This window comes from Panulirus ornatus, chromosome 5, assembly GCF_036320965.1.
Source record: "Panulirus ornatus isolate Po-2019 chromosome 5, ASM3632096v1, whole genome shotgun sequence".
NCBI lineage: Eukaryota > Metazoa > Arthropoda > Malacostraca > Decapoda > Palinuridae > Panulirus > Panulirus ornatus.
This window is the reverse complement of record NC_092228.1, coordinates 9,017,084-9,042,623: the sequence shown is the minus strand read 5'-3', so window position 1 is coordinate 9,042,623 and position 25,540 is coordinate 9,017,084. Positions and strand designations below refer to the sequence as shown.

Below are 25,540 nucleotides of genomic sequence, written 5' to 3'. Positions count from 1 at the left end.
GGTGTGATGAAATGGTTTGGACATTTGGAGAGAATGAGTGAGGAAAGATTGAGAAAGAGGACATTTGTGTCAGTGGTGGAGGGAACAAGGAGAAAAGGGAGACCACACGGGAGGTGGAAGGATGGAGTGAAAAAGATTTTTAGTGGTTGGGGCCTGAACATACAGGAGGGTAAGAGGCTTGCAAGGAATAGAGTGAATTGGAATGATGTGGTATACTGAGGTTGACGTGCTGTCATTGGATTGAACCAGGGCATTGTGAAATGTCTGGGGTAAAACATGGAAAGGTCTGTGGGGCCTGGATGTGGATAGGGTGCTGTGGTTTCGGTGCATTACACATGACAGCTCTCACCCTTCTGTATTGGTTGGTAATGTAAGTTTCAGATGATGAAAGAATGCAGAACAAATGATTACATGGCACTATGGTAGTGTGGAAGATTTGATTACTTCACACTAAAAAAGTTTAAGATGCTCATAAATGAATTGTAAAGCTTTGTTTATATTACTCATCATATTTAATTTGAAATTAGAAATAACTGATTTCACAAAAAGTGTTTAACTTGTAAATTGCTTAATTCTTTTAGGATGAATGTACTCTAAAACAAATTATAAACCAGAAAAAAAAGGTTTATGGCTAGGTGGTTTCCTTTTTGTATGATAATGGTATGTGCATGTGTACGGGATACTTAAGCATTACTAAGGGTCCTTAAATTGCAGATGAATAAGGTTTAAGTACATTGGATGGCCCATTTTTCTAAATTATATCTACTCCTGTTCTCATGATGTATGTGGTGTTCCATCAATCACAGATATAATATGATTTTATCATGGGCTTGTCATTATCTTCAGTTTCCTTGAGAGAGAGAGGGAGGAGTTGCTTCTTACTTGCCAAACAGAGCTTGAAGATACACTTCCCCTTTTGTGATGTTTAATCCTGTCACTGCACAGTTGATTTTAGGATGGTGCATGAAAATGACTAGTGTTCCTGACTGGATATTTTTTCCTGCTTTCTCATTTAGATAGACCTTCAGGTTTACAAATGTTATTATTATTAAATGGCCCCAAGGACCTATTCTTTAGGTGCTCCTGCAGCTTCAAGGCTTTGCTGCAATCAAGAGCAGGGAAAATATGGACTCATTAGATGTAAGATCATCATCAAAATGTTACTCTGATAAGACAACCTTGTTGAAGGCATCTTTTCTCTTGCAGTTTAACCAAAAGCAGGCAGAGTCTAGTAATGCTTGTTTACAAGTGTGACATTATAAACTCCTTGAAATTCCAAAAATTTCCTGAGTATTGAAGTTTTTGAAAAATTGCAACTTTTACCAATCAGTTTCAGTACATTATAATGAAATTGATATGCATGATGAAATACCAATCTTAAAGTATTCTTCAATCATATGAATGTAATTATGTTGAGAATTTTAAAAAATTATTGCCATATTGACAGAAAACCTTGTATAAACCCATTCAGAGCTATAGATGTCAGTCTACTGTTATGTATCTTGGTGCTTTGAAAGTCTATCATCACCTGTAATTTCCTGCCACAAGCCAAATTTTTGCAAGTATTTAAGGCTTATTTAGATGACTATAATTGACAGCCCAAAGAATGGGTGAGTTACTGGAGCTGCCTTGAGACCTCAGTAACCCATTTGTGACAAAGGTGGGTGGTCATGCACCATTTCTAAGGGCACGTTAGGTCTGTGGCATCTTCCATCAGCTCCACTAATGCCACCCTTAGAATTGGCCATTCCGAAGAATTATGTATTTACCTAAAATACAAATGCTTAACATTTAACCCTTCAAACTATCAGTAGAGTTATCTGTCCACTCTTTAATGACCCCATTTTTTCAAGTTGTATAAGAGCATTCTTATCTTTTCAAAAGAAAGTTAAGCACATGAAAGTAAGTTTAGCCTTATCAAGTCTAGGATAAGTTTTTATGCCTCTAGGATTATAGAGGGGAATGACCATTGTTGCCTCCAGGCTTGTTTTCTTGTGATTTTTCACTTTTACCATATGTAGTGATGCATTACACATGACAGCTAGAGGCTGGGTGTGAACAAATGTGGCCTTTTTTGCCTGTTTTCCTGGCGCTGCCTTGCTGAAGCAGGGGTTAGCAATGCTGTTTCCTGTGGGACAGGGTAGTGCCAGGAGTGGATGAAAGCAAGCATGTATGAATATCTACATGTGTATATGTATATGTATTTATATATGTGTGTGTATGGGCATATATATATATATATATATATATATATATATATATATATATATATATATATATATATATATATCCCTGGGGATAGGGGAGAAAGAATACTTCCCACGTATTCCCTGCGTGTCGTAGAAGGCGACTAAAAGGAAGGGAGCGGGGGGCTGGAAATCCTCCCCTCTCGTTTTTTTTTTTTTTTTTTTTTTCTTTTTTTTAAATTTCCAAAAGAAGGAACAGAGAAGAAGGCCAGGTGAAGATTTTCCTCAAAGGCCCAGTCCTCTGTTCTTAACGCTACCTCGCTGTTGCGGGAAATGGCGGATAGTATGAAAAAAAAATATATATATATATATATATATATATATATATATTTTTCTTTCTTTTAAACTATTTGCCATTTCCCGCGTTAGCGAGGTAGCGTTAAGAACAGAGGACTGGGCCTTTTTTGGAATATCCTCACCTGGCCCCCTCTGTTCCTTCTTTTGGAAAATTAAAAAAAAACGAGAGGGGAGGATTTCCAGCCCCCTGCTCCCTCCCCTTTTAGTTGCCTTCTACGACACGCAGGGAATACGTGGGAAGTATTCTTAATCCCCTATCCCCAGGGATATATATATATATATATATATATATATATATATATATTTTTTTTTTTTTTTTAACTATTTGCCATTTCCCGCGTTAGCGAGGTAGCGTTAAGAACAGAGGACTGGGCCTTTTTTGGAATATCCTCACCTGGCCCCCTTCTTTTGGAAAAAAAAAAAAAAAATGAGAGGGGAGGATTTCCAGCCCCCCGCTCCCTCCCCTTTTAGTCGCCTTCTACGACATGCAGGGAATACGTGGGAAGTATTCTTAATCCCCTATCCCCAGGGAAGTGAGTCAGTTGTTGTTCGCTGATGATACAGCGCTGGTGGCTGATTCATGTGAGAAACTGCAGAAGCTGGTGACTGAGTTTGGTAAAGTGTGTGGAAGAAGAAAGTTAAGAGTAAATGTGAATAAGAGCAAGGTTATTAGGTACAGTAGGGTTGAGGGTCAAGTCAATTGGGAGGTGAGTTTGAATGGAGAAAACTGGAGGAAGTGAAGTGTTTTAGATATCTGGGAGTGGATCTGGCAGCGGATGGAACCATGGAAGCGGAAGTGGATCATAGGGTGGGGGAGGGGGCGAAAATTCTGGGGGCCTTGAAGAATGTGTGGAAGTCGAGAACATTATCTCGGAAAGCAAAAATGGGTATGTTTGAAGGAATAGTGGTTCCAACAATGTTGTATGGTTGCGAGGCGTGGGCTATGGATAGAGTTTTGCGCAGGAGGATGGATGTGCTGGAAATGAGATGTTTGAGGACAATGTGTGGTGTGAGGTGGTTTGATCGAGTGAGTAACGTAAGGGTAAGAGAGATGTGTGGAAATAAAAAGAGTGTGGTTGAGAGAGCAGAAGAGGGTGTTTTGAAGTGGTTTGGGCACATGGAGAGGATGAGTGAGGAAAGATTGACCAAGAGGATATATGTGTTGGAGGTGGAGGGAACAAGGAGAAGAGGGAGACCAAATTGGAGGTGGAAAGATGGAGTGAAAAAGATTTTGTGTGATCGGGGCCTGAACATGCAGGAGGGTGAAAGGAGGGCAAGGAATAGAGTGAATTGGAGCGATGTGGTATACCGGGGTTGACGTGCTGTCAGTGGATTGAATCAAGGCATGTGAAGCGTCTGGGGTAAACCATGGAAAGCTGTGTAGGTATGTATATTTGCGTGTGTGGACGTATGTATATACATGTGTATGGGGGTGGGTTGGGCCATTTCTTTCGTCTGTTTCCTTGCGCTACCTCGCAAACGCGGGAGACAGCTACAAAGCAAAAAAAATATATATATATATATATATATATATATATATATATATATATATATATATATATATATATATATATATATATTGGAGGTGGAAAGATGGAGTGGAAAAGATTTTGTGTGATCGGGGCCTGAACATGCAGGAGGGTGAAAGGAGGGCAAGGAATAGAGTGAATTGGAGTGATGTGGTATACCGGGGTTGACGTGCTGTCAGTGGATTGAATCAAGGCATGTGAAGCGTCTGGGGTAAACCATGGAAAGCTGTGTAGGTATGTATATTTGCGTGTGTGGACGTATGTATATACATGTGTATGGGGGGGTTGGGCCATTTCTTTCGTCTGTTTCCTTGCGCTACCTCGCAAACGCGGGAGACAGCGACAAAGTATAAAAAAAAAATATATATATATATATATATATATATATATATATTTATATATATATATATATATATATATATATATATATATATATATATATATATATATAAGAATGGCCCAACCCACCCACATACATTTGTACATACTTAAATGCCCACACATGCACATGTACATACCTATACATTTCAATGTATACATACGTATAGGTACACAGACATATACATATATACACATGTACAGATTCATGCTGCCTTCATCTATTCTCTTTGCTACCGCGCCAAACAGGAAATAGCCCCCTCCCCTGCACACGCGCGCAGCATTAGGAAAAGACAACAAAGGCCACATTCGTTCACACTCAGTCTCTAGCGGTCATGTGTAATGCACCGAAACCACTGTTCCCTTTCCACATCCAGGCCCCACAAAACATTCCATGGTTTACCCCAGACGCTTCACATGCCCTGGTTCAATCCATTGACAGCACATTGACCCTGGTGTACCCCATCAGTACAATTCACTCTATTCCTTGTTCTCCTTTCACCCTCCTATATGTTCGGGCCCTGATTTCTCAAAATCTTTTTCACTCCATCCTTCCACCTCCTGTTTGGTCTCCTGCTTCTCATTGTTCCCTCCACTTCTGACACATCTATCCTCTTTGTCAGTCTTTCCTCACTCATTCTCTCCATATGTCCAGACTATTTCAGAACACCCTCTTGTGTTCTATCATTTGTTTCAGCATAAAATACTCTTAAAATTTTGAATGGTATGAAAAAAATGGGGTTTTGTTTTGTTTTTGAAAAAGTATCATACTAAGGACATATTTAGTTTTGGAGTAGCTACAGTCATTGGTTTATGAATTAGATATGAAAAATTAGTTCTCAGGAATGAAACCCTTTTTGTATGATAGGTTTCAGTTGCTCATATAATGACATTTTGCTTATGTAGCTGGTTTTCTGGAAGGTAAACCAATCATTTGATGAGGATGTCATTATTACACTACTCACATTGAAAGTGAGTGTAAGGTAGCTGTGGGGAGGATAGTGTAGGTGTTTCTTCTTTGGGAGTAATCTAGCTCCTTACTAGTCATATGTTACCAAAGTCTTCCTTCACTCCAGATTACATAAAGAGAAAATTACGCTCAGTTGTTATGTAATTCCTTCCGCAAGTGCAAGATGGTGGGAATGCTCACTATGTTGACCTCCCTTCTTTTTATATAATCTTGGAGAAATCACTCTATCATTTATTTCTTTACCCACTTCACCATCTTGTCACTTAGATTATCCATCACTTCATATTTGATATGGGGTTACCATCCACACAGCTTGCAGATTAGTGGTTGAAGGAGTATTGAGTAGACCAAAATTTTTACCTTCACCTTCTTATTAGAGAGTGGCAGATACCTTTGTTGGGTACTCACAGTGTGATAGTACATCTATGTTTTTTGTGATAGGTTAGGTGTCAGCATAGTTTTTAAAAAGAGTTAAGAAAATTTGAATTGTCAAGTAATGTTGGAAGCATTCATCCAAGGAATGTCACATGATTGTGAGTGTAGTTCATATGTTGAAAAGGGTTTCAAGTTTCTTGATTTCTGTTTTTAGACTACTAATGCATATGTTGAACTTTGGAAATGGTCATGTGTGAATAAATACATTGTGGTAATAATATCTATGGCCTTGTTGCCCACAGTTAAATTTGATACTCATGAGCAGGAATGTCTTTGATTTATTGTGGTGATCCACTCTTTATCATTTCATACATCTTTACTGTATTTTGGTGGTTCACTGTTTACCATGATTTCATTACTATTTTCTTGTGTTTAGCTATTCAAGCTTACACTTTTTTTATTCTGTCCATCCATCTGAATAATTCCCTCTATCAGTCTATCTGTCAGTTTCTCAATCTATGTGTCTCTCTGTTTGTCAGTGTACCTAGCTATATGATTATCAATCTATCTGTCTGTCTGGATGTTAACACTTCATTTCAGATTCAGTGGGGTGAATCAAATTCATGTAACCTCCAGAGGATCAGCTTCCTTTCACAAAAGCAGAAAATAAATGTCATGAAATAGATTTATGTATCGATTTATAAGTTGAATGTTTTGAACCAAATGCCATTGTGATTTTCCAGTCACTGTTGTATGAATCTAAGTGATATCTGCTTCATCCTGAGCACAGTTTACATTTTATGCTGCTTGTATTTTCAATATTTTTTCTTGTCACTGGTCATGTTTCACTTTCATATGTGAGAAATGGTTTCAAACAGTTGTATATTTAGCCAGCTTGACCTTTTGGGAATATTTTTTGGACCTTTATTGATTAATAGAAAATATTGATCGATAAAGAAATGAATTAAAGGTATGTTATGAAGAACTGTATGATTGTATTGTTCCTCTTAAACTTCAGAAGTAGAAACATTCATTGTACTCTTTTCTGTGGGGTGGGGTAGTGCCAGGAATGGATGAAGACAAGCAAGTACGAATATGTACATACATGTATGTTATTTTTTATTTTTTTTTATTATACTTTGTCGCTGTCTCCCGCGTTTGCGAGGTAGCGCAAGGAAACAGAAGAAAGAAATGGCCCAACCCCCCCCATACACATGTATATACATACGTCCACACACGCAAATATACATACCTACACAGCTTTCCATGGTTTACCCCAGACGCTTCACATGCCTTGATTCAATCCACTGACAGCACGTCAACCCCGGTATACCACATCGCTCCAATTCACTCTATTCCTTGCCCTCCTTTCACCCTCCTGCATGTTCAGGCCCCGATCACACAAAATCTTTTTCACTCCATCTTTCCACCTCCAATTTGGTCTCCCTCTTCTCCTTGTTCCCTCCACCTCCGACACATATATCCTCTTGGTCAATCTTTCCTCACTCATTCTCTCCATGTGCCCAAACCACTTCAAAACACCCTCTTCTGCTCTCTCAACCACGCTCTTTTTATTTCCACACATCTCTCTTACCCTTACGTTACTCACTCGATCAAACCACCTCACACCACACATTGTCCTCAAACATCTCATTTCCAGCACATCCATCCTCCTGTGCACAACTCTATCCATAACCCACGCCTCGCAACCATACAACATTGTTGGAACCACTATTCCTTCAAACATACCCATTTTTGCTTTCCGAGATAATGTTCTCGACTTCCACACATTCTTCAAGGCCCCCAGAATTTTCGCCCCCTCCCCCACCCTATGATCCACTTCCGCTTCCATGGTTCCATCCGCTGCCAGATCCACTCCCAGATATCTAAAACACTTCACTTCCTCCAGTTTTTCTCCATTCAAACTCACCTCCCAATTGACTTGACCCTCAACCCTACTGTACCTAATAACCTTGCTCTTATTCACATTTACTCTTAACTTTCTTCTTCCACACACTTTACCAAACTCAGTCACCAGCTTCTGCAGTTTCTCACATGAATCAGCCACCAGCGCTGTATCATCAGCGAACAACAACTGACTCACTTCCCAAGCTCTCTCATCCCCAACTGACTTCATACTTGCCCCTCTTTCCAAAACTCTTGCATTTACCTCCCTAACAACCCCATCCATAAACAAATTAAACAACCATGGAGACATCACACACCCCTGCCGCAAACCTACATTCACTGAGAACCAATCACTTTCCTCTCTTCCTACACGTACACATGCCTTACATCCTCGATAAAAACTTTTCACTGCATCTAACAACTTTCCTCCCACACCATATATTGATACCTTCCACAGAGCATCTCTGTCAACTCTATCATATGCCTTCTCCAGATCCATAAATGCTACATACAAATCCATTTGCTTTTCTAAGTATTTCTCACATACATTCTTCAAAGCAAACACCTGATCTACACATCCTCTACCACTTCTGAAACCACACTGCTCTTCCCCAATCTGATGCTCTGTACATGCCTTCACCCTCTCAATCAATACCCTCCCATATAATTTACCAGGAATACTCAACAAACTTATACCTCTGTAATTTGAGCACTCACTCTTATCCCCTTTGCCTTTGTACAATGGCACTATGCACGCATTCCGCCAATCCTCAGGCACCTCACCATGAGTCATACATACATTAAATAACCTTACCAACCAGTCAACAATACAGTCACCCCCTTTTTTGATAAATTTCACTGCAATACCATCCAAACCTGCTGCCTTGCCGGCTTTCATCTTCCGCAAAGCTTTCACTACCTCTTCTCTGTTTACCAAATCATTTTCCCTAACCCTCTCACTTTGCACACCACCTCGACCAAAACACCCTATATCTGCCACTCTATCATCAAACACATTCAACAAACCTTCAAAATACTCACTCCATCTCCTTCTCACATCACCACTACTTGTTATCACCTCCCCATTTGCGCCCTTCACTGAAGTTCCCATTTGCTCCCTTGTCTTACGCACTTTATTTACCTCCTTCCAGAACATCTTTTTATTCTCCCTAAAATTTAATGATACTCTCTCACCCCAACTCTCATTTGCCCTTTTTTTCACCTCTTGCACCTTTCTCTTGACCTCCTGTCTCTTTCTTTTATACATCTCCCACTCAATTGCATTTTTTCCCTGCAAAAATCGTCCAAATGCCTCTCTCTTCTCTTTCACTAATACTCTTACTTCTTCATCCCACCACTCACTACCCTTTCTAACCAACCCACCTCCCACTCTTCTCATGCCACAAGCATCTTTTGCACAATCCATCACTGATTCCCTAAATACATCCCATTCCTCCCCCACTCCCCTTACTTTCATTGTTCTCACCTTTTTCCATTCTGTACTCAGTCTCTCCTGGTACTTCCTCACACAGGTCTCCTTCCCAAGCTCACTTACTCTCACCACCCTCTTCACCCCAACATTCACTCTTCTTTTCTGAAAACCCATACAAATCTTCACCTTAGCCTCCACAAGATGATGATCAGACATCCCTCCAGTTGCACCTCTCAGCACATTAACATCCAAAAGTCTCTCTGTATTTATTTATTATAAATACATGTATGTATACATCTGTATATGTGTATGTACGTGTTGATAACAGAAGGATCCTTACCAGTCTGCCCAACATAAAACTTATCACAATTTCTACATAGTACTCTATAGATGCATCCTGCAAAACTTTTTCAGTTATTAACTTTAACTCTTGTACCACAAGAAATATCTTTGAATCTTCTATTATCAAATACACAAAGAATTGCAACAATAATATTAGTGAAGGTCTGTACAAATTGGATAGCTTTATTGTTAACAGAATTTATAAACAGTTCCCCTTCATGTCCAAATAATAGATTTATGATACACATGTTGCTAAAGACTGAGTGTGAACAAATGTAGCCTTTTCTGTCTGTTTTCCTGGTGCTACCTTGCTGATGCAGGGGGTAGCAATGCTGTTTTCTGTGGGGTGTGGTGGCACTGGAAATGGATGAAGGCAAGCATGTGTATGCACATGTTGATAGGTATATGTACATGTATGTGCATTTATGTATATGCATATATGAGTGGATGGATCATTCTTCGTCTATTTCCTGGTGCTGCCTTGCTGACATGGGAAACAGTGATCAAGTATAATGATAATAAAAAAACTTTTTTTGCATTTTTTCTCGTTTCTTTTTTAGTTTCACGTTAATTTCAGAGTTACTCTGTCCTTACATTTTTAGAATGATTTCTTTTCTTGACCTCATCCAACTAGTTTAAAGACATAAAGGTTGTGATCCAACTAGTTTAAAGACAAAGGTTGTGATCAGATCAGATTACCTTTAACTTTTGTCCCTTCCATGGTTGACAAATTCATGAGCTCTAACCATTCCCTGCAACAGTTAGCTTAATTCTGCTACCGTGTTTGTTGCTCTCCCCTGGACCATCTGTAGTTTCTTGCTTCTTCAAGTATAGCCATATGTAAGGAGTATATTTTAGTTTTGGCCTAATGTAGGATATAAACAACTTGCTGAATATTTCTATATGCATATACATAAATGGTAAAAGGGTTGGGAATGATATGTAGTCTCAAGTTGCTCTAACACCTAGATTCCTGCAGCTTATATCCTGTTAGATAATATACCTATGAGGCCTTTTTTTTTCACCATGCACCATTCTCATTACTTTACATTTATTTGGGTGGAATTTCATTGAGCATGTATCAGACTTGGTAAGGTTGGTGCAATTAGCTCTGCTTTTTACCTTCCACATTAGTTTGGTATCTGCAGAAATTTTCATGTTGGAGTTCAGTCCTTCTGGAAAGTCATTCACTAGATATGGGAGAGAAGTGGTCCCAGGAAAGAACCCTGTGGTGCACGATTGGTGATCATAAATCATTTTGAGAAGGCTCCTCTGATGAGAGTCCATTACAAACATCCACAAAGATAATCTTTCTGTATAGTCATCCCCATAAACCAGCCTGAAGATGTAGCCTCCTTGCCAACTTCATATGTGGTATGGTATCAAGTTTTAATTGCATTGAGTTATAGACAATTCACCTAGCCTTCTCTTTTGTCAAAAATGGAGCTCACTCTTTCTTAGAACTTTAAGAGGTTCTTTACAAATGATCCTTTTTCCTTGAAACTGTGCTGTCTCGCTCATAATTTCTCCTTTGCAAGTAGTCATTCTTATGCTTTTTGATTATCTTTTCCAATACTTTACAGATCATGCTTGTGAGGGAGACCAATCTGTAGTTCAATCATCCTTCTGGCTTCCATTCATAACCCCTGAAAGTCCTGCTAAGTTATTCTTTTTCAACTACTAAAATTCATGCACTTCACGTTGTATAAAAATGTTTTTAACCTCAGTATTTTACAGATATTCGTATGACGTTGAGGAAGAACACATCAGTCATTTTTTATTCCTTACTTCCACTGTAATAATGTTTAGAAATTTTGTAAATGTTTCAGCACAATGTGCTAAACAGTGCAAGATTAAGGCCTAAGTGTCAGTTGAGTTGCTAGTGCTCATGCTTTACTGTTTATTTTACTTGCTCTGAAATATTGATTACTGATTGTTATCATGTTTTTCTTATGAAACCAATCTTTTCATGTATAATTGGTATCATATTTCCTCATTCATTCGTAGGTGGTGGCAATCAAGAAAATGTCTTATAATGGAAAACAGAGTGCAGAGAAATGGCAAGACATCCTGAAAGAGATAAGATTCCTTCGTAGTCTCCGTCATCCTAATACTGTCACTTACAAGGGTTGTTACCTAAAGGAGTCCACTGTATGGGTGAGTTCAGACTGCTAGTACTAGTTTATACTTTTATTTTTTTGGTCTCTGAAGAGTGTGACTTGGTTATAATGTTTGATTTTGTGGGCTACCCTGTAGCTCTTTTTTCTTCCCCAGTTTTCTCTCCTGTTAGCATTAGATACTCTGTTGCATACTCTCTAGAAATATTATGGTTAAGACTTTCTCACTATCTGTTTTTGATGGTGGAGAATCACCTTCTTTCCCCAACTTTCTTTATCCTCCCAAATAGATGGTCTCTGAAGAGTGTGACTTGGGTATAATGTTTGATTTTGTGGGCTACCCTGTAGCTCTTTTTTCTTCTCCCGTTTTCTCTCCTGTTAGCATTAGATATTCTGTTGCATACTCTATAGAAATATTATGGTTAAGACTTTCTCAGTATCTGTTTTTGCTGGTGGAGAATCACCTTCTTTCCCCAACTTTCTTTATCCTCCCAAATAGATGGTGGCAACTCGCTCATTTTAGGACTGCCCTCAGGTAAACATATACTGCCACAGAAATGATGGCATTGACCCATTTGATCCAGGCCAGTCAGTGCTTATAATTTCTTTAGGTTGCACACTGTCAAGATGTGCTGCCAAAATGAGTATTTTCATCCCATGGATATGTATCTTTTGTACTCTTTTGATGATACTGTTTAGTGTATTAAGAATATATGGTTATTATTATGTTGTTATTACTAATATTATTATCTTTATTATTATTGTTAATATTATTAATTTTTTTTTTTTTTTTTTTTTTTTTTTTTTTTTTTTTTTTTTTATACTTTGTCGCTCTCTCCCGCGTTTGCGAGGTAGCGCAAGGAAACAGACGAAAGAAATGGCCCAACCCCCCCCCATACACATGTACATACACACGTCCACACACGCAAATATACATACCTACACAGCTTTCCATGGTTTACCCCAGACGCTTCACATGCCTTGCTTCAATCCACTGACAGCACGTCAACCCCTGTATACCACATGACACCAATTCACTCTATTTCTTGCCCTCCTTTCACCCTCCTGCATGTTCAGGCCCCGATCACACAAAATCTTTTTCACTCCATCTTTCCACCTCCAATATGGTCTCCCACTTCTCGTTCCCTCCACCTCCGACACATATATCCTCTTTGTCAATCTCTCCTCACTCATTCTCTCCATGTGCCCAAACCATTTCAAAACACCCTCTTCTGCTCTCTCAACCACGCTCTTTTTATTTCCACACATCTCTCTTACCCTTACGTTACTTACTCGATCAAACCACCTCACACCACACATTGTCCTCAAACATCTCATTTCCAGCACATCCATCCTCCTGCGCACATCTCTATCCATAGCCCACGCCTCGCAACCATACAACATTGTTGGAACCACTATTCCCTCAAACATACCCATTTTTGCTTTCCGAGATAATGTTCTCGACTTCCACACATTTTTCAAGGCTCCCAAAATTTTCGCCCCCTCCCCCACCCTATGATCCACTTCCGCTTCCATGGTTCCATCCGCTGACAGATCCACTCCCAGATATCTAAAACACTTCACTTCCTCCAGTTTTTCTCCATTCAAACTCACCTCCCTTATTATTATTATTATTATTATTATTATTTTTTTTTTTTTTTTTTTTTTTTTTTTTTTTTGCTGTCTCCTGCGTTTGCAAGGTAGCGCAAGGAAACAGACAAAAGAAATGGCCCAACCCACCCCCATACACATGTATATACATACACGTCCACACACGCAAATATACATACCTACACAGCTTTCCATGGTTTACCCCAGACGCTTCACATGCCCTGATTCAATCCACTGACAGCACGTCAACCCCGGTATACCACATCGATCCAATTCACTCTATTCTTTGCCCTCCTTTCACCCTCCTGCATGTTCAGGCCCCGATCACACAAAATCTTTTTCACTCCATCTTTCCACCTCCAATATGGTCTCCCACTTCTCCTCGTTCCCTCCACCTCCGACACATATATCCTCTTTGTCAATCTTTCCTCACTCATTCTCTCCATGTGCCCAAACCATTTCAAAACACCCTCTTCTGCCCTCTCAACCACGCTCTTTTTATTTCCACACATCTCTCTTACCCTTACGTTACTTACCCGATCAAACTACCTCACACCACACATTGTCCTCAAACATCTCATTTCCAGCACATCCACCCTCCTGCGCACAACTCTATCCATATCCCACGCCTCGCAACCATACAACATTGTTGGAACCACTATTCCTTCAAACATACCCATTTTTGCTTTCCGAGATAATGTTCTTGACTTTCCACACATTCTTCAAGGCTCCCAGGATTTTCGCCCCCTCCCCCACCCTATGATCCACTTCCGCTTCCATGGTTCCATCCGCTGCCAGATCCACTCCCAGATATCTAAAACACTTTACTTCCTCCAGTTTTTCTCCATTCAAACTTACCTCCCAATTGACTTGACCCTCAACCCTACTGTACCAAATAACCTTGCTCTTATTCACATTTACTCTTAACTTTCTTCTTTCTCACACTTTACCAAACTCAGTCACCAGCTTCTGCAGTTTCTCACATGAATCAGCCACCAGCGCTGTATCATCAGCGAACAACAACTGACTCACTTCCCAAGCTCTCTCATCCACAACAGACTTCATACTTGCCCCTCTTTCCAAAACTCTTGCATTCACCTCCCTAACAACCCCATCCATAAACAAATTAAACAACCATGGAGACATCACACACCCCTGCCGCAAACCTACATTCACTGAGAACCAATCACTTTCCTCTCTTCCTACACGTACACATGCCTTACATCCTCGATAAAAACTTTTCACTGCTTCTAACAACTTGCCTCCCACACCATATATTCTTAATACCTTCCACAGAGCATCTCTATCAACTCTATCATTTGCCTTCTCCAGATCCATAAATGCTACGTACAAATCCATTTGCTTTTCTAAGTATTTCTCACATACATTCTTCAAAGCAAACACCTGATCCACACATCCTCTACCACTTCTGAAACCACACTGCTCTTCCCCAATCTGATGCTCTGTACATGCCTTCACCCTCTCAATCAATACCCTCCCATATAATTTACCAGGAATACTCAACAAACTTATACCTCTGAAATTTGAGCACTCACTCTTATACCCTTTGCCTTTGTACAATGGCACTATGCACGCATTCCGCCAATCCTCAGGCACCTCACCATGAGTCATACATACATTAAAAAACCTTACCAACCAGTCAGTAATACAGTCACCCCCCTTATTATTAGTATTATTGTTTATTTTATTTATTTATTTTGCTTTGTCGCTGTCTCCCGCGTTAGCGAGGTAGCGCAAGGAAACAGACGAAAGAATGGCCCAACCTGCCCACATACTCATGTATATACATACACGTCCACACATGCAAATATACATACCTATACATCTCAATGTGCACATATATATACACTCACAGACATATACATATATACACATATATACACATGTACATAATTCATACTGTCTGCCTTTATTTGTTCCCATCGCCATTCCGCCACACATGGAATAACAACCCCCTCTCCCCTCATGTGTGCGAGGTAGCGCTAGGAAAAGACACCAAAGGCCCCATTCGTTCACACACAGTCTCTAGCTGTCATGTAATAATGCACCGAAACCACAGCTCCCTTTCCACATCCAGGCCCCACACAACTTTCCATGGTTTACCCCAGACGCTTCACATGCCGTGGTTCAATCCATTGACAGCACGTCGACCCCGGTATACCACATTGTTCCAGTTCACTCTATTCCTTGCACGCCTTTTACTCTCCTGCATGTTCAGGCCCCAATCACTCAAAATCTTTTTCACTCCATCTTTCCACCTCCAATTTGGTCTCCCACTTCTCCTCGTTCCCTCCACCTCTGACACATATATCCTCTTTGTCAATCTTTCCTCACTCATTCTCTCCATGTGACCAAACCATTTCAAAACACCCTCTTCTGCTCTCTCAACCACACACTTTTTATTTCCACACATCTCTCTTACCCTTACATTACTTACTCGATCAAACCACCTCACACCACATATTGTCCTCAAACATCTCATTTCCAGCACATCCACCCTCCTGCACACAACTCTATCCATAGCCCACGCCTCGCAACCATATAACATTGTTGGAACCACTATTCCTCCAAACATACCCATTTTTGCTTTCCGAGATAATGTTTTCGACTTCCAAACATTCTTCAATGCTCCCAGAATTTTCGCCCCCTCCCCCACCCTATGGTTGCGAGGCATGGGCTATAGATAGGGTTGTGCAGAGGAGCGTGGATATGTTGGAAATGAAATGTTTGAGGACAATATGTGGTGTGAGGTGGTTTGATTAAGTAATGAAAGGGTAAGAGAGATTTTTTTTTTTTTTTTTTTTTCATACTATTCGCTATTTCCCGCGATAGCGAGGTAGCGTTAAGAACAGAGGACTGGGCCTTTGAGGGAATATCCTCACCTGGACCTCTTCTCTGTTCCTTCTTTTGGGGGGGGGAAAAAAAAAAAAAAGAGAGAGAGAGATGTGTGGGAATAAAATGAGTGTGGTTGAGAGAGAAGAAGTGGGTGTGTTGAGATGATTTGGACACATGGAGTGAATGAGTGAGGAAAGATTGACACGGAGGATGTATTGTGTCAGAGGTGGAAGGAACAAGGAGAAGTGGAAGACCAAATTGGGGGTGGAAGGATGAAGTGAAAAAGATTATGAGCGATCTGGGCCTGAACATACAGGAGGGTGAAAGGCATGCAAGGAATAGTGTGAATTGGAACGATGTGGTATACCGGGGTTGACATGCTGTCAGTGGATTGAACCATGGCATGTGAAGTGTCTGGGGTAAACCATGGAAAGGTGTGTGGGGCCTGAATGTGGAAAGGGAGCTGTGGTTTCGGTGCATTAGACATGACAAGCTAGAGACTGAGTATGAATGAATGTGGCCTTTGTTGTCTTGTCCTGGCACTACCTCACTGGAGGGGGAGGGGGGGATGCTGTTTCCTGTGTGGCGGGTTGGCAACGGGAATGGATGAAGGCAGCAAGTATGAATATGTACCTGTGTATATATGCATATGTCTGTGCATGTATATGTTGAAATGTTTGTATGTATGTGTACGTGAATGGGCATTTATGTTTATTTATGTGTGTATGAGTGGTTGGGCCATTCTTTGTCTGTTTCCTTTTGCTGCCTTGCTGATGCAGGGAAACAGTGATTTAGTATGATAAATATAGATAATGATAGATGATAATGATAATGATGATTGTATTTATATTTACTATACTTTGTCGCTCTCTCCCACATTAGCTGATAATATATACATACACACTTAGACATCCATACACACACATATACATACAGACATATACATAGATACTTTTCTTTTCTTTTACACTATTCGCCATTTCCCGCATTAGCGAGGTAGCGTTAAGAACAGAGTACTGGGCCTTTTTTTGAATATCCTCGCCTGGCCCCCTCTGTTCCTTCTTTTGGAAAAAAAAAAAAAAAAAACGAGAGGGGAGGATTTCCAGCCCCCGCTCCCTCCCCTTTTAGTCGCCTTCTACGACACACAGGGAATATGTGGGAAGTATTCTTAATCCCCTATTCCCAGGGATATACATTTTTTTTTTTTTTTTTTATACTTTGTCGCTGTCTCCCGCGTTTGCGAGGTAGCGCAAGGAAACAGACGAAAGAAATGGCCCAACCCCCCCCATACACATGTACATACACACGTCCACACACACAAATATACATACCTACACAGCTTTCCATGGTTTACCCCGGATGCTTCACATGCCTTGATTCAATCCACTGACAGCACGTCAACCCCTGTATACCACATCGCTCCAATTCACTCTATTCCTTGCCCTCCTTCCACCCTCCTGCATGTTCAGGCCCCGATCACACAAAATCTTTTTCACTCCATCTTTCCACCTCCAATTTGGTCTCCCTCTTCTCCTCGTTCCCTCCACCTCCGACACATATATCCTCTTGGTCAATCTTTCCTCACTCATTCTCTCCATGTGCCCAAACCATTTTAAAACACCCTCTTCTGCTCTCTCAACCACGCTCTTTTTATTTCCACACATCTCTCTTACCCTTACGTTACTTACTCGATCAAACCACCTCACACCACACATTGTCCTCAAACATCTCATTTCCAGCACATCCATCCTCCTGCGCACAACTCTATCCATAGCCCACGCCTCGCAACCATACAACATTGTTGAAACTACTATTCCTTCAAACATACCCATTTTTGCTTTCCGGGATAATGTTCTCGACTTCCACACATTTTTCAAGGCTCCCAAAATTTTCGCCCCCTCCCCCACCCTATGATCCACTTCCGCTTCCATGGTTCCATCCGCTGACAGATCCACTCCCAGATATCTAAAACACTTCACTTCCTCCAGTTTTTCACCATTCAAACTCACCTCCCAATTGACTTGACCCTCAACCCTACTGTACCTAATAACCTTGCTCTTATTCACATTTACTCTTAACTTTCTTCTTCCACACACTTTACCAAACTCCGTCACCAGCTTCTGCAGTTTCTCACATGAATCCGCCACCAGCGCTGTATCATCAGCGAACAACAACTGACTCACTTCCCAAGCTCTCTCATCCCCAACAGACTTCATACTTGCCCCTCTTTCCAAGACTCTTGCATTTACCTCCCTAACAACCCCATCCATAAACAAATTAAACAATATATATAGATACATATATATATACAATATATATATATACAATATATATAGATACATATATATACATAGATACACATAAACATATTCATACTTGCTTGCCTTCATCTATTCCTGGCACAACCCCACCCCACAGGGAACAGCATCACTACCCCTTACGTCAGGGAGGTTGTGCCGGGAAAACAGGACAGAAAAGGCCACATTCATTCATACTCATTTTCTAGCTGTCATATGTAATACTGAAACTAAGGTTATTAGGTTCATCATGGTTGAGAGAGAAGTTACTTGGGATGTAAGTTTGTATGTAGAAAAATTGGAGGAAGTGAAGTGTTTTAGATATATGGGAATGGACTAAACAGTGAATGGAGCCATGGAAGTAAGTCACAGGGTGGGGGAGGGGGTGAAGGTTCTTGGAGGAATGAAGAATGTGTGGAAAGAGAGAACGTTATCTCAGAGAGCAGAAATAGGTATGTTTGAAGGAATACTAGTTCCAGCAGTATTATATGGTTGTGAGGCATGGGCTATAGATAGGATTGTACGGAGGAGGGTGGATATGTTGGAAATGAATTAAATGTTTAAGGATAATATGTGGTGTGAGGTGGTTTGATTGAGAAAGTAATGAAAGGGTAAGAGAGATGAGTGCTAATAAGAAGAGTGTGGTTGAGAGAGCAGAAGAGGGTGTGTTGAAATGGTTTGGATATATGGAGAGAATAAGTGAGGAAAGGTTGACAAAGAGGATATATGTGTCAGAGGTAGAGGGAACAAGAAATGGGAGACCAAACTGGAGGTGGAAGGATGGGGTGAAAAAGATTTTGAGCAGTCGTCTCCTGAACATACAGGAGGGTGAGAGGCATGCAAGGAATAGAGTGAATTGGAATGATGTGGTGCACTGGGTTTACGTGCTATTAATGGACTGAATGTCTGGGGTAAACCATGGAAAGGTGTGTAGGGCCTGGATGTGGATAGGGATCTGTGGTTTCAGTGCATTACACATGAGAACTAGAGACTGAGTGTGAACAAATGTGGCCTTTTTTTGTCTGTTTTCCTGGCGCTACCTTGCTGAAGCAGGGGGTTGTGATGCTGTTTCCTGTGGGACAGGGTATCCCTGGGAATAGATGAAGACAAGCAAGTATGAATATGTACATGTCTGTGAATGTATTTACGTGTATATGTGTATATGTTGATATGTATATATGCATGTATGGGCATTTATGTATATATATGTGTTTATGAGTGGATGGGCCATTTCTTCGTCTTTTTCGTGGTGCAACCTCACTGACGCGGGAAATAATGATCATGTATTAAAGAAAAAATAACAAAGTATATAGAAGGTGATGAAAAAAAAAAGGCAAAGAAAACATTCAGAGTTTTTGCTGGTGCTTAACATTCTGTTTATCACTAGAAACTTAGCCAATATCTTTTCGCTTTCCATTCATTATTGATACTGGTAAAGGAAAAGCTATGGTGAAACCATGTATTGGAGGGATGATTGACTGGGTATTGAGTGTTAGTCCACCAGGTGTTAACTTGTAATACTCTGTTTTGCAGTTGGTAATGGAGTATTGTTTAGGCTCGGCCTCAGACATCATTGAGGTTCACCGACAGCCCTTACGAGAAGAAGAGATAAGTGCCATTTGTGAAGGCTGCCTACAGGGTCTCTCTTATTTGCATTCTTTGGGAAAGATTCATAGGGATGTCAAGGCTGGTAACATTCTCCTCACAGAAAATGGCACAGTCAAGCTAGGTAAGTGCTGTAGGAAATCAGGTTATAAGGATAATTTAATAATCTTAACTCTTAAAATCTGATTAGATGATGTTATATTTTGTTGTCATGATTGATGTTTCATAAATGTGGAATACTTGATATATATGATTGCTGGAAATTTAGGAACAATGTTGATTTGATGTGTAGCATATGGATTTTGTTTTTATTCATAAGATTCAGCTACAGAGACACATGGTGTGACCAATCTGCCCTTGATTTACTTCAACAGGCATTAGTTGGAGGTGAAACTGCTTGATTAAATTGGTTGAGTTATCCTCAGGTGACTAACTAACAAATTAAATCAATAAGGCTTTGAGTATGCAGTACTTAACCAGTTACATGCTGCAGTGAATTCACCCAATAAGGTAACAGTTTACTCTGAAACTAATTCTTATCTTCGCTTTGTTATACCATCATGACAGCCCAAGTCATCTTCATATTTGATATGTCAGGAACATTTCATTCAGGTGATGGTTTGTACACATGAAAATTTTATAGTGCCAAAATCTTTTAGGAGATCCAAATTAGTTGGTAAGTGGCACATTGCACTGTCAGTGAGTTCTTTCTTTGTCATTTTGCAGACCTGTTATGCGTGAGGGAAATTTGCTGTTTCTGTTGTAACATGCTTGGTGGTGATATATATTATGGGATGGAGGAGTACCTACCTACCTATGAGTACTTACAATGAGAAATTGCTGTGGTGGTAGTACTTGTTTGCTGCACTTGACTTGGCACAGAAGACAGTTTAAGAATCTTAAGGCATTGATCTTACCCTCTTAGCTTGTGTATGTGCAAGGGATTTATATTCATGATTATTCAAAGGACAATGAAATGAGTAATGGAAAAATGTAATTTTGCTCAGTTATTGTCATCTTGGGTATGCTTGAATAGAGTTTCCTATAACCTGAAATTAACTGAAGCTGGAACTTATGCCTAGTGTTCATTCTTGTCTAGGGTCTCCTTTATTGTCCAGTTTTATCTGCTAGGGCTAGTTTTGTGCAGAATACTTTTCAGGAAGCTGGTCTTAACAACCAGGAAAGGTCTTGCAAAGTCAGAGTTGCATTGGAATTATTTTGTCTACTCAGCTGGGTTATTGTGGAGGACATAGCTTTGAACTCTGCAATAAGCCTTATCAATTCACTTTCTGTCTATGGTGTCTTGATATTAACTAGAGCGTCTTTTCGAAAGTTCAGTTTTGTTGCTCACTGCAGTCTCATTGCAGTGACATCACAAGGCTGCAGGCCTAAAAGGTGATATTCTTGGGAAACATGTTTTCATTGTCAAATAGATCTTCAGAAGCATTACTTCGAGAGTTTCTTAATCTTCTAGTCTGGTAGACAGTTATGAGGAATCTCCAAGCTTTGAGCAGCTCCTTCCATTCCCTTTTGATTTGGACAAATGCAGTCATGGATGGGACCACCATTCCTCACAGTGTGTGTGAGGAATGGCTTGGTTGATGAAGGATTTTGACATATGCTCTAGGGTCTTGCCCTCACATTTTTAGCCCTACTTTCCATATGTAAATTTCTCATTGTATGTAAAACAAAGCAAACTGTGCATAGTACACTGTTTTCAAACAGTTATAATGCATCTTATTTTTTTATTTAGAGAGTAATAACAAAACAAACTGTGCATAGTGCACTGCTTTCAAATAGTTATAATGCATCTTATTTTGTTATTTAGAGAGTAATTACAGAGCAGCTTTCATAATAAGAAATACAGGTTGCATTCATGCTTACCAGCCCTACTGAGATGTAAGGAGTCATAGTGTCCATTTTGGAACCCATCATACCTATATGTGAATATATACTTGGATGTACAGATATGAAAATGCTGTATTTGTTTTGCATTTTAGGGAGTACACTGAGATTAGTGTTCAGAGGTCTGCACAAGCTTCTCTACTCTTGTGGGGAAATTTAGTACTAGTTTAAATTTTGATTGATTTAATTTTTTCCATTGCAGCTGATTTTGGTAGTGCAAGTATCATATCTCCTGCCAATAGTTTTGTTGGAACGCCCTACTGGATGGCTCCCGAGGTCATTTTGGCTATGGATGAAGGACAGTATGATGGAAAGGTAAGGTTGACATTTTTGGGAAGCCTCTTATTTTTTCACTTAACAGAGCTTGAAGGATGCATGCTCTAGAGCCTTATTCAGTCAAAGCAGTTGGACCCAGTCTTGGAAAGGTAAGACCCTGTCTTGGAAAGTAAGCCACCTCAACCAAGCGTCCTGTGCTTCCCAGCATGTATGTTCCTTGGGCTAGCCCTTCAAAACAGTTTAGCAGTTATTAGGTTGTTTTTCCTTTCTGAGTTCAACGAGTAAGCATTCAAAACTCTGGCTGACCACTTTAAAAGGCCTGTCCACAAGTTGCATTAAGTGAAGTCTAGAATGGCTATGTTATGAATACTGAGCACTGACTCATGTGCAAATTATTTTTAGAAGGAATAATTTCACTGATTTTGCAACAATATTTTTGTATATAGGATTACTGCTAATATTTTAGTCTGCAGAAAAAAAAGATTGTAATCAACACTGGCGCATTAATGTCTCATTGTGCAACCTGGGTTACAATAGATGGAAAGTTTTTACGAAAATTACCATGAATCTGTCTTTGGGTAACTTGAAAAGTCTGTGCAAAGCTTTCCAACATGTTATATGGGCAAACGATGTATCTTTAGCTCAATAGGCCAGCTCCCTCTCCAGCACCTCTTGCCAGTTTTAGATATTTATAGTGGAGATCAACAGAATCGCTCTGAGATGGCATTGCTAAGGTTTTTTTTTTTGTCTCCCGCGTTTGCAAGGTAGCACAAGGAAACGGACGAAAGAAATGGCCCAACCCACCCCCATACACATGTATATACATATGTCCACACACGCAAATATACATACCTACACAGCTTTCCATGGTTTACCCCAGATGCTTCACATACCCTGATTCAATCCACTGACAGCACGTCAACCCCGGTATACCACATCGATCCAGTTCACTCTATTCCTTGCCCTCCTTTCACCCTCCTGCATGTTCAGGCCCCGATCACACAAAATCTTTTTCACTCCGTCTTTCCACCTCCAATTTGGTCTCCCACTTCTCCTCGTTCCCTCCACCTCCGACACATATATCCTCTTGGTCAATCTTTCCTCACTCATTCTGTCCATGTGCCCAAACCATTTCAAAACACCCTCTTCTGCTCTCTCAACCACGCTCTTTTTATTTCCACACATCTCTCTTACCCTTACGTTACTTACTCGATCAAACCACCTCACACCACACATTGTCCTCAAACATCTCATTTCCAGCACATCCATCCTCCTGCGCACAACTCTATCCATAGCCCACGCCTCGCAACCATACAACATTGTTGGAACCACTATTCCTTCAAACATAGCCATTTTTGCTTTCCGAGATAATGTTCTCGACTTCCACACATTCTTCAAGGCTCCCAGGATTTTCGCCCCCTCCCCCACCCTATGATCCACTTCCGCTTCCATGGTTCCATCCGCTGCCAGATCCACTCCCAGATATCTAAAACACTTTACTTCCTCCAGTTTTTCTCCATTCAAACTTACCTCCCAATTGACTTGACCCTCAACCCTACTGTACCTTGCTCTTATTCACATTTACACTTAACTTTCTTCTTTCACACACTTTACCAAACTCAGTCACCAGCTTCTGCAGTTTCTCACATGAATCAGCCACCAGCGCTGTATCATCAGCGAACAACAACTGACTCACTTCCCAAGCTCTCTCATCCACAACAGACTTCATACTTGCCCCTCTTTCCAAAACTCTTGCATTCACCTCCCTAACAACCCCATCCATAAACAAATTAAACAACCATGGAGACATCACACACCCCTACCGCAAACCTACATTCACTGAGAACCAATCACTTTCCTCTCTTCCTACACGTACACATGCCTTACATCCTCGATAAAAACTTTTCACTGCTTCTAACAACTTGCCTCCCACACCATATATTCTTAATACCTTCCACAGAGCATCTCTATCAACTCTATCATATGCCTTCTCCAGATCCATAAATGCTACATACAAATCCATTTGCTTTTCTAAGTATTTCTCACATACATTCTTCAAAGCAAACACCTGATCCACACATCCTCTACCACTTCTGAAACCACACTGCTCTTCCCCAATCTGATTCTCTGTACATGCCTTCACCCTCTCAATCAATACCCTCCCATATAATTTACCAGGAATACTCAACAAACTTATACCTCTGTAATTTGAGCACTCACTCTTATCCCCTTTGCCTTTGTACAATGGCACTGTGCATGCATTCCGCCAATCCTCAGGCACCTCACCATGAGTCATACATACATTAAATAACCTTACCAACCAGTCAATAATACAGTCACCCCCTTTTTTAAATAAATTCCACTGCAATACCATCCAAACCTGCTGCCTTGCCGGCTTTCATCTTCCGCAAAGCTTTTACTACCTCTTCTCTGTTTACCAAATCATTTTCCCTAACCCTCTCACTTTGCACACCACCTCGACCAAAACACCCTATATCTGCCGCTCTGTCATCAAACACATTCAACAAACCTTCAAAATACTCACTCCATCTCCTTCTCGCATCACCACTACTTGTTATCACCTCCCCATTTGCGCCCTTGACTGAAGTTCCCATTTGCTCCCTTGTCTTACACACTTTATTTACCTCCTTCCAGAACATCTTTTTATTCTCCCTAAAATTTAATGATACTCTCTCACCCCAACTCTCATTTGCTAAGTATTTGGTGTAAATGATATTATACAACAGTTATTTGCAAACAAATGAAGGAAAGAAAAATAATGAAGACCAAAAACAGTGTCACAAATTTGTGATTACCATATACATGCACATAGTACAGCATGCACTTTGCCAAGCTTGCAGTAATGGTGGTGATTTTAAAAGATGTACTAATATAGTGTCATCTTTTTTTCCCCTGAATGATTCAGGGTTGAAAGAACTATACTGCCTCTTAGATGCTTTGTTTCCGATAATTGTATGTAGGCTGGCCAGTCTATTTTCCTGTATTTGCCTAATTCTTTTTGTTGGCAAATTTCATAAAACAAAGAAATCATCAGACAAAGCCAATTGTCAACAATAGAGATCACAGAACAAATCTAAACTCACCATCATTAACCAAATTACTTAAAGGCAACTGTGAATTGGCACTGCTTTCATAACATAGTGAACCCCAAGACCCACAGGAACCAGCTAAAGTACACATATGAAAACAAATGGATAAACGCTACTCAAAAATAAGCCACAAACCAACCACATCTCTGAACAGGAAAGCCATGAAAAACCTACTTGAAAACCATCCAGTCACTACTACTCACCCACCCTTTACTCCCACCGATACAGGCAGTGCAATTTAAACCTGAAAGAACTCTCCTGTAACAGGTTGTGACAGCGTCTTAGC

The 25,540-nt window shown here is 40.3% G+C and overlaps 1 protein-coding gene across 19 annotated transcripts in view; it reads left to right on the top strand.

The window, feature by feature from the left end:
* Tao (Serine/threonine-protein kinase Tao) overlaps nt 1-25,540 on the top strand; it is a 132,150-nt gene that overhangs the window by 28,315 nt on the left and 78,295 nt on the right. For all 19 annotated transcript variants that reach the window (XR_011712551.1, XM_071660909.1, XM_071660930.1 and 16 more), the window contains 3 exons: nt 11,485-11,634; nt 19,892-20,087; nt 22,071-22,183. Coding sequence is in view for 18 of the 19 variants with exons in the window: in XM_071660909.1 (XP_071517010.1) it covers nt 11,485-11,634; nt 19,892-20,087; nt 22,071-22,183 (459 nt within the window). In the remaining variant the exon portion in view is untranslated. The remainder of the gene's footprint in view (nt 1-11,484; nt 11,635-19,891; nt 20,088-22,070; nt 22,184-25,540) is intronic.